This window comes from Poecilia mexicana, unplaced genomic scaffold (assembly GCF_051168715.1).
Source record: "Poecilia mexicana isolate PSO_F unplaced genomic scaffold, ASM5116871v1 scaffold_13, whole genome shotgun sequence".
Taxonomy (NCBI): Eukaryota; Metazoa; Chordata; class Actinopteri; order Cyprinodontiformes; family Poeciliidae; genus Poecilia; species Poecilia mexicana.
The window spans coordinates 27,795,101-27,805,789 of record NW_028263382.1 but is presented as its reverse complement, the minus strand read 5'-3'; the positions used below and the strand labels follow the sequence as shown (position 1 = coordinate 27,805,789).

At 38.4% G+C, this 10,689-nt stretch overlaps 2 protein-coding genes across 3 annotated transcripts in view; both read right to left on the bottom strand.

Annotated features, from left to right (window-relative positions):
- Positions 1-57: 57 nt before the first annotated feature.
- On the bottom strand, positions 58-2,379 carry LOC106917748 (ADP-ribosylation factor-like protein 14). The gene is made up of 2 exons (XM_014986940.2): positions 1,986-2,379; positions 58-681 (listed from the first exon to the last, which is right to left on the bottom strand). Exons 1-2 carry the CDS (start codon positions 2,298-2,300, stop codon positions 373-375), a joined length of 624 nt encoding a protein of 207 aa, XP_014842426.1. The 5' UTR covers positions 2,301-2,379; the 3' UTR covers positions 58-372.
- Positions 2,380-3,595: 1,216 nt separating this feature from the next.
- ppm1lb (protein phosphatase, Mg2+/Mn2+ dependent, 1Lb) overlaps positions 3,596-10,689 on the bottom strand; it is a 51,696-nt gene continuing 44,602 nt past the window's right edge. For both annotated transcript variants that reach the window (XM_088011987.1, XM_014986938.2), the window contains 2 exons: positions 7,996-8,157; positions 3,596-6,836 (listed from right to left, as the gene is read on the bottom strand). In XM_088011987.1, the coding sequence (XP_087868113.1) occupies positions 6,493-6,836; positions 7,996-8,157 (506 nt within the window). In that variant the 3' untranslated portion in view covers positions 3,596-6,492. The remainder of the gene's footprint in view (positions 6,837-7,995; positions 8,158-10,689) is intronic.

Here is a 10,689-nt window from a genome sequence, read left to right as displayed (position 1 = left end):
TTTTATATATATATATATATTTTTTTTTTTTCCCAGAAAATAATCATGTGCTTCAAATTGGAGTAAAATTATAAAGTACATTTATTTTAGTAACTCAAAAGTGAAAGTTATATGGAAGTTGTCCAAATTCTTTGGTCTTCTTATCCAATCTACTGACATCATAAGAACACATTAACACTAAATTACATATTTTGGGTTGAGTCGAATCACCAACTCAAAAATCAGCAAAAATATGTACATAAATCTTTATTGATTGATGTACTATACAAAACTAAAGTTCATCGCCATTTGCAAATGTCACACATAGTAAAGCAATTAGAAACCTAAAACATTTGTAAAAAAAAAAATAAAAAAAAAAAGGCATAAAAACCATCAGCTGCCACAGACAACAGCTTTTTTGATTACTGTGAAACTAAATCCTTTGGACCTCATCTTGAACTTAATGTCCTCTTGAGTCTGTCTCAGTGGGTTTTTCATTAGATAGACCATCTTTCTGAAACCTTCTTCAAGACCCACTCCCATGGTGGCTGAACAGGGCTGGATGAACCACACTCTGCCTTCGCACACTCTCCTCAGGTCCAGTTTCTGGCAGAGTGTTTCTGGGCTCAGCGCTCCTGGAAGGTCCTGTTTGTTGGCCAGAATCACAAGGGGAACTCCTTTTAGACTGTGGTTTCTCAAGATCTAAAATGTAAAGGAGAATACACTATTATTGTGACGTGAAATACAAAGTTTTAATAAATCCGACCACTTAGAAGCTATATTTCTATTCTTTGTAATATGAGCCCTTTTTAAAATAATTTGTTTACTAACAACAATAACTGTTTCCAGTTTGCTGAATCGTTTAAATCCAGTCACAACTTCTCACCTATGCAGTAAGTCTCCCTGAATCTCCAACGTGTTAATGTTTTTGACCTGACATGAATGGTTGTCAATAGATGTCAACATTCTCCTATAAATTATCTCATTTTATGAATTTAGAACAGAAAAAAATATACTGAATTTATTTTTTTCCTTGGCTGTTTATGTTTTTTCAAGTTTGTCTCCGATTGGCTGATCAGTTCCCCCCTGCTGACTCCTCCTCTGGAAGCTCTAGCTGTTAACAAGCTTTTAGAAATGTTGAGACAGTAACACAAAGAACCAGAGAGTGACAGTCTGGTCACATTTGTCTTATTTTGTGCTGTGTTCTTCAAAAATGTTTGTTTTGGATTGTTTTTCTCCACAGCTGCATGTCTGTCCTCTCATCAGAGAGAAGGACTAAGGTGAGAGAACCTTGATGCGGAAACAATAATCGTTTCAAAGAACATAAATATCTTAATCTGAGCCAGATAAGCACCGTTTATACTTTTACCATTGATGGTTCAAAGTTTATTTCAATACTGAAATCCTTGTCCTTGTTCCTTTCTTCAAATTAATATAACTTTTAACTTATAAAACCCATTTCTTTAAGCTATTAAGAGATCGTAAACTCCTCATAAATCTTTTTTTAAATTCTCTTTCATAAACTCCCACTCTTGAGTTGTAAATGTAATTTGCAAAGTAGAATTACAATTAGTGTTTATTTGTCCTTTTAAAAATAATTAGTACATAGAAATTAATTTAATTAATAAAAACAATTATTTGCCATACTGATTATTTGAAGGCTAATCATTGTAGATGTAATCCTAAATGGATCTTAAATCCTGAGAAATATGTAAAATCTTGCTTCTTTATTTGTGATTATGTTTGATTATGAGACTGATTCATCTCTGTGCATTAACATACTATAGAAAAGGATTCACTGCTTCATCTCATATATAGGATTTTACATTCAAAAACTAAGATTTTCTCATTTTAGGTGTTGAAAGTTAAAACTTGTTGCATAAACAACAAATGGTTAAAAAAACAGCACTAATAATCTAAGTAGTTTAAATTTATTCACACATTAATGAAATAATTAGGTGTGAAATGCCAAAAGTGAGCGGACAAATGCTCACTGGTCCCATTACCTGGTGCAGCTCCTTGCGGGCCTCGTCCAGCCGCTTCCCATCCCCGCTGTCCACCACAAACACCAGCCCAGCTGTGTCCAGGAAGTGATGCTTCCAGTGGGGCCTCATCTTCCTCTGGCCCCCGACGTCCCACACCGTCAGTCCCGCGCTGCCCTTGTCCATCTCCAGCATCTCCACGTTGAATCCCACAGTGGGAACCGTGGCGACGCTCTCGTTGTACTTGAGCTTGTAGAGCAGGGTGGTCTTCCCCGAGCCGTCCAGGCCCAGCAGGAGGACCTGCACTTGTTTCTTTGGCTTGGATCCATGCATGCCCATGTCTGAAGCGTGCAGCTTAAATGTAAGCTACTCTGTCTGCACACTCAGTGAGAGGTCCAGTCTCTTATGAGGACTTAGTGATCCCTCCCCTCTGTTGGGATGCAACTGCGTTGCTTTCGGTAAAACTATTTATACCAGACGTGACGAAGCAGCTAAGAGGGACGGCATGCATCCCTCCAGCCAGCACCTGTTCCAGGTCGTCAAGCGCCAGGACACACAGGAAGTTTGTGCTTGAAACAACGAGAAGATTGTATTGCTCTCAAAGTGTTTACTTCATTTATATTTTGGTCGCTCTAAACGAGAGATAAGTCTGGCAGCGGCTGTATGTTTAGAAAGGTATGTTTGTGGAAGTGGATCTTCTAGAATTCTCAAAAGACTTTTATGGTGGAGATTTGTTTTTAATTATTGAGAAATCTAACAAATGTATGAATAGACTTCAGTAGTTATGAAAGATACGAGGAGGCATATTTATGTTAGGAAGCATCTGTGACGCAAGGCTTTTTAGCCAGTATGTATTTTGCTATAAATCCAGATACATGCCGTCTTTCATACCTTTAAGCACCTCATCACATTTCGTCTCATTAAAATGACAAACACAAATTTGTTTTAGCGGAATTTCATGTGACACATAAACACAAAGAAGGGCGTAATTGTGAGTTGGATGGAAAATATCACATGGTTTCTAAAAAAGGTTATGCGTGTTTGTGTTTTGGACGCTCTGAGTCAGTCAATGTTTCGTAGAACGAAGTTTTACAGCCATTACAGCTCCAAGACGTTTTGGATCCATCGCTAACTTTTCACCCATGTTTCTTTGTGAATCAGCTGAGGCAGAATCAGATTGTACACAGAGTATTTAAACATTGATGTTCAAGTGTTGCTTAAGATTCTCGGTTGGGTTTAGATAGATGTTCAAAGCCAAGGATATTGTTGTATATCCCATCTCTGCTTTAAACGTCTCGCTATGTTCCTTGGACTTTGTGATGCCGTTTGTCCGCCAATGTTCTCCAACAATCCTCAGAGGCCTTCACAGAACAACTGGATTAGATTACACAGAGGAGGGCTCAATAGAGAGCAAAGACATAAAGGCGCCACGCCTTTTACGGTTAAAAATTATGTAGCATAAGCAGTGCAATCATTCAATCACTCGATAGTTTGACAAGAGAATAAAAACGTCAACAATTAAGTGTTGTGGTTTGAATTAACGTGACTTAGTGTTTTTGAAAAGTTAGCAAATCGAAATGTCTGGCATCTTTAGTTTAGATTTGTAAAAAAAAATGCACACAGACTCGAAATAATCATATTTATATTTTTGTTATTTTATTGGAGCTTCCATTCCTTTTCCAGGATATAATGTACATTACATTTTATAGTTTTTTGGGGTAGTTATTCACAACACTTTCCTAAGACTAGTTATGTTTGTAATTTGAACTACAAATGATCTTCGTTTAAAAAAAAAAAACTAGATAAAATGACAATCATTGCTTTAATTTCACCATTATGATTTACAGCGTAAATTAACATTGTGTGTTTTTATTTTTACAGTTAATTAAAATCAAGAAAAACAAGTACAAATGCCACAGACATTCTGTTAGATACATTATTATCATTGTTATTAAGGAAAACACGTGAAGTTTCCTATGTTTGTTTTTTTAATCTGTGTAGTTAACAGCGTGTTTGGGTGATATTAACACATTGACAGTATGTACATTCATTTTACAACTTTGTGTCTCCCAGAGACGTTCAATGCTCCAACATTTGGATTTACAAGATATGACAAGGCCGAGCCTCGTCTGCGGCGCGATCGCCTGCTTAAAAACCACGAAACAACGAGACGAGCGCTTTTGGCAGCAGAACATAATAATAATAAGGCAACAGCGACACATCTTATTATCCAAAAATTCATATCATTTTAACTTGCTTAAAATTTGAAGGTTTGTCTTAGTAAAACGTGAAATTGTAATCCAAAAACATCACTTAGCAATAACCTGTCACAGCATAATCGCTATTTTACTGTAGGTGTAACAAAAATATGATGTGAAAATTAACTAGCATGTCTATTTCATATCCACATTAATGAAATTATCTTGTCAGATGTATTCATAATATTCAAATTTACATATGTCTGGCTTTATTAAAGTACTTGTAAGTCAGAAAACAAGGGACATTTTTATGGACAAATTAGCAGTCAGCAGTAATGAGAAGTACTACATTACTAATTCACTGTGTACGAAGGACGACTGACTCAGAGACTTTTCGTTCCTCTCCGACACGCTGTGGTTATGATGCTCCACGTTTTTATACTCACACAGATCTGAGCTGTGCTGAAGCAGCAGAGCTGATCAATATCAGAGTTAAAAGATGCGAACAAGAAAATCCATCAGAAACCTGGCACTAAAAAAAAAATAGCAGAATACATTAAAAAACAGGGAAACTCAACCCAAAGAGTCACATCCACTAAATGTGATATAAAAGCAGTCAGTTGTTACTGAACAGGTTCAGGGGTCACATAGGCAAAATTAGCATTTGTGTCGTTCATGACGAGAATATTTAATACTTTGTGAAATAATGAATGTGATGTGTATTGGCAAGAGAAATGTCAAGCTGGATCAATCAGAAAAAAAATAGATCAAACATATAAAATATATTAAGAAAAGGAAAAATGACAGCCATATTTTTTGTCAATTCCATTCAAAAACACTTTATCTTCCCTAAAGGGAGATTAAATGTTGTAACTCATATCATTCAAGTATAGGGCTGCACCATATTGGAAAAAAAACAAACTTACATTGCAATTTTCTCCCAACCCTCTGATATATTTAACCATATGAAAAAATACAGGAGATTTCAACAGATGACTTGATTAAGACCTCAAGTTACACTGCACTTTTGCCATCTTGTTGACAATTAATCTGCACTGATCTTACCTCTTTATGTGAATATTACAAGTATGATTTTTGTCCGTTTTTGGGAGTTCATCTTTTTGTTAGATTTGCACTATATTAGAATATCGTGGACTAGTGAGAATGTTGGTAAATATTGCAATGATGATATCAGTTGCCATATAAACCTAATTTCTTCTCTCCTGTCCTTCTCATCTGAGCTTCCATCACTCTATGAGTGCTAGCATTCGGGTAACATCATTAGCTTCCTATGTGAACATTTATAACACTGAATAACGTATCAGTCAACAATTACTATGTTCCAAACAGTCCTTTGCGATGTAAATATTGCACACATTCATATTGCGATGGTGATATATTTGCTATAAATTGTGCAGCCCTATGCAAGTATCTCCAAAGAGCTGTTGTGGAACGTGATGCTGTGGGCAGGAAGGATCTCCTGTAGCAGTCAGTCTTGTAACAAATCTGACGAGGCCTCTGACTGAAGGCCATTGCTGTATGAGAGTTATGATAATGAACAGCGCAATTTCCAGGAAGGAGAAATTATATTCCACAGTAACATGTCCCGGATGACACAATTAGCTGCTAGCAAGCACTGCCGTATGATTAGAAAACCGGGCAGAGAGATGTTGGAGTAGGGGATAAGATCTTTGCCTACTAAGATCTCTCTCTGCCCGAAGTCTCCTTTTTCAACTCCTCAGGGAATTGAAACATTAAGATGCGAATCAGCTGCTTCCAGTTGTTAAAACACCTTGTTGCCACAGTTACGCATCAAAACTGTTCAAAAGTAAAATGGAGCAGAAATCCTTCCAGCTGCACAGCATCCAAAATCAAAAAGAATAATTGTCCAAACATGCAATGCCTCAACCAAGATCATCAAAAACAGACGTAACAAAAAGAGCGAAATCTGAAATAGCTACTCCAACATGCTGCCATCGCCACTCTAGGAAATCGGTCTTAAGCAGCAAGACAAAAGAGACTTTTATGTTTTTGTTTAACATAAAGAGAAATCTGCTGGAATTTCTTCTTAAAATTCTCTTTTGAAAGAACAACTCAATCTCAAAATTCCTAGCTTGTACGAAATGTAATCTATTTATTTGCGAAACGGCAACCCTGCTCACATTAGCGTCCGATAGGTAATACTTATCCTAAAATCAACCAGTCTGTGATTTAAAAAAAGCAAAGACAATGGGGGATGCTGATGTGAGGTTTGAAGAGCAAAGTGCTGTAAATATCTGTGGCGAATAGTTCTCACTCAGTTGCTTCCCAACTGATACCCTTCGCTCAATTCCTTACTTTTTTTCACCCGTCTTGCCTTTAAATTTGACCACCATGACGGTGATGTTGTCGGGGCAGCCGCGGTAGAAGGACTGGAGGACGATGCTCTTGGCTCCGAAGTGTGGCTCGTCCAGTCGCTCCCTGATGAAGCGGACCGCCTCCTCGTTGCTGAAGGTGTCCCACAGGCCATCCGAGGCCAGGATCATGAACTCCGGCTGCAGCTTGTTGAGGTCAAAGGACATGATGTCGGGGTCAGGGACGATCACGTTGAGGTTTTTCAGCGGGTAGTCGCCCAGAGAGCGGGACATGGCGAGGATGCCCTGGACGCGCCACGAACCGTTGAAGCTGATGAAACCGCCTGCGGAGGAACCAGCAAAAAAAAAATAAAAAATGGCACGGTTAAGAGTGTTGGGGTGATTGACAGAAAAGTGAAGAAGAGCACAAATGCTCTTCTTCTGCCAGGGTTAATGCCTAACCCTGGCATTAATTTCCAGGGTTAGGATTCTCTAACCCTGGAAATGATCTTCAGGTGACAGAAGGCTGACTGTCAGTGTCTTTATGTGGCTCTGAAGGTTCAAGTCTGAGTCCATCCACATCAAGATTTCAGACCTGATCTCTAGTTTCTAGCTGTAATATCTGAAGCTGCATGCTGACTCTTGACCGTTCCTCTTTAAGTCCAAACATAATAGCTGTTTTGACTCTCAGAAGTGTTTGCGTTGGATGTGTTTCAGTTCATGTCATGTGTTGGTAAAACAGCTGGACCTCGTCTATAGCTCTCAGATCTGAAAAAAGGGAGCTGCTCTAAAAATAAGCACATAAGATGGACATTTCCAAACTCGGTCATAAAACCCTCTTTATTCCTGACAGCAGGAGGTTTGGAAAGATATTCATCTGAACACAACACCCCCCCCTTTCTTTTTTTTTTTTAACAATAAAATTCCTCTTTGGGACAGATAAGTAAAATTTTATTATGTTTATACGTTAGAATATTAAAGTTTCACCCTTCTTTTCTATTTTCACATTCACTACTTTAATAATTCATTTTAAAATCCGACTCAAATAGCCGAATGACCTCCTCAGTATGCAGTCAGGATCTCCAGAGTCCTGCTGGTGACCTGATTATTTGACTCAGGTGTGCTGAAGCAGAGACTCATCTAAAATCAACAGGCCTGAATTGGAAGACCCCCAGTTTAACCTTTCAACAGTATTCATGACTTAAATTTGAAACAGCACTTCCCTTACTTCATAAATTGGTTGGTGGGAATTTATTCTGGACTGAGGTTTAAAAATTTAAAAGCAGGGCCTGATGTTTTTACAGTACACAACTCCACCATTAGATGGCGCTGTTGAGCTTTCCCAAATCACTGACAATCTGTAACAAGAATCCAGAAATGCCTTCATACACCAGAAATAATATTTACATAGATCCTGATTCTCAGCATTTGACATGAATAACTATATATTTATGCCTTTTTCCAGAAAATAAACTCGTCTGCGCCATGGTCAAGCTTTCTCACCGGCCTTCTTGATCCTCTTGCGTTCCTTGAGCTGGTAAGGTTTGTGGTCATGTGACAGAGGAATGGCATTGCCGTCTTTATCGCACAGAACCCCCCGAGAGTCTCCGACGTTGGCCACTATCAACTCCTTATCAGACAGCAGAGCCACCAGACATGTAGTGCCTGCAGCGAAGGAAGAAAACGAAAACATAGACGAGGATGAGAATATCGCAATTTTTTCCCCCCTCGAAATATTACATGTTAGGGAAAATGTCAGAAGATCATAGTCGGGAGCGTGTAAGGCTGGTCCTCGGGGGAGGAAATATGTCTGCAAAATTTTCCAAGCTGTCCATCAAACTGTTGCCGAGAGATTTCAATTTTGGCAAAGTGAAGCTGAGAAACTTACATGGCATTAATACAAGTGTGTGGATTTTGTTAAACCTATTTGGAGATGGATCATTTTACCCCGAAGATTAAGGAAAGCCCAGGAACCATTTAACTGCAGAATATTAATGACCGGCTGTTTAATTACAAGATAATCTAGCTTTCTTCAGCAGGTTTCACAAACTCAAATCTAAGACCTTTAAAGACCTTTCTAAAACTTAAGAATTAAATTTCCACAAAAATATACAAACTTTGTTCAGCCAACAGGCAGTAAGTTTGCACTTACTCATGATAGATACACAAATGCTAGCTAGCTAGCTTCAGACTGAATGAGTACACTCAGACAAGCCCTTGCTATAGTTAGCTAGCTAGCTAGCTTGTAAGGGTTAGCTAGCTAACTAGCTAGGAAGATAGCAAAGCCATGCTAGCAGTTAGTTAGCAATAGTCTCAATCGTCCAAAGTGGGACTCAAATTTTTGCCTGACAGAAAAGTTTGCGAGACAAGAAAAACAAAAATAGTCCTGTCAAGACTAAATTTAAGACCGGTGATTAACTTATTTAAAGCAAACTTTTTAAAAATGACATTTTAAGGCCATTATTTACATACATGAATTTAAGACTTTTTAATACTCTGTCTATGTGAAACAAATATTTAATAAAAACTGTTGGATAAAACTGGAAACATCAAGCTACCAATAAAGCACATAAAAGAATGCAAGAACAAGTCAAGAGGTGGTCGAGTAAGTATTTTGGACTTACACAAGTCCAAAATACTTTTGTTTCTCCTTCCTCTCTTTGTTTAGCTTCCCAGCCAAGCAGAATCTGAGTGTAGGCTCAGAATCTGAGGGCTGCTGTATTAGATCCAAAGTCCTTTAGGGACGGAACAGATCTGCCCGTTTGGCCATGTGCTCACACGCTGACTGAAGGCAAAGTTGGAGAGTGGGCGAGAGGTGAAAAGAATAAGAGATGAAAGCAGGGGGTCCCAGTACATTGGGCTGGACCACCCAGACAGAGAAAGATGGGGAAAATGAAAACAAACAGCAGCAGTCACACCCAGGATCTGAACAAAATGCAGGAGGAAGAAAATATTCTAACAATTCAAAGGGGCGGTATTATGCATTTTCCAGGCACATAGTGCCATTTTACATCGCAATCAAGTCTCTATGCTACCTTCAGTTTTAATAAAAAGGTTTTATATATCAAATATGACATAAAATAAAATTGACTTCATAATTTATCGCCTTGGAATATTGTCCTTGTCCCTTTAAAAACTACAAGCTTTGTTCCTGAAGCCCCACCTTCAAGAAGTCATCACAACATGACTCTTCTATTAACCATTTAAAAACGTTTTTACCAGCATTCCAGGGAGAAGTAGTTCGTATAATGAGCTCAGCCAAATGTGCAGTTCCACCAGGTGTTTGCCAATTCCTGCTGGCTAGTCTGAAGGAACTGAGCAGGGGAGTTGAAGTGGAAACTCAGAAACAGCAGCCCTGAGGAGGAGCTGCATCTTGAAGGCGGAGCTAGGTTCACCCAGGCGTTTTGCATTGCTGAATGGTTGCCTTGGGACATGCATGAAAGAATCAAGGCAACACTCCAGGTATGTTTTTGATGAGGGAATAACATTATAACCTGATGTAAAGCTCAACAAAATCGATTTTACATTTATATTTTATTGTCCCTTTAAGAAGTCAGAGTTAACATCTTCATTTATTATCTTCATCTATTACATAAAATCCGCATGTAATAAATCAAAGATGGTTGTTTTAATGTAGTAAAATGGGGACATTTTAAGGTTTAGTCTCCTGTATTACAGTCTATATCACGAGAGTCAGTTGACCGGAAGCTGAAAGCAACGAGACGAGATAACAAACAGCAGCGGATGCAGATAAAACTAAATGACAGAGCACAGGAAGAGGGGATGGTTGTTTAAATAGCAATTCTTTAATAAAAATAAAGAAGGAAAACTGTGACGATTGTGTTATTCATCTTAGACTGAAGTGAGTAGAATGTGGTAAATTAAATAAAAGCAGAGATAAAGCAATGACAAGGAAGCCCAGAGGAAAATTACACTGACTGATGGAGATGCTGATGCCACAAAATTTAAATGACTTGCTGAATACTGATGTTTCTTTTAGGTTCATCATCGTATGCATCCTTAATCCTGCTGCACTGATTTACAGCTGAAGCAGCATGGTGCCTTGCTGTCCAGCTAATTATCCTTATCTAGTTCCCATGGTGATAGAGATAATAGACTGAGGTGCTTTGCGAGCACACCCTTCCCCAATTAGCTCAGCCATGCCCAGCATACATTGAGTATTCCCCTATTAGAGTG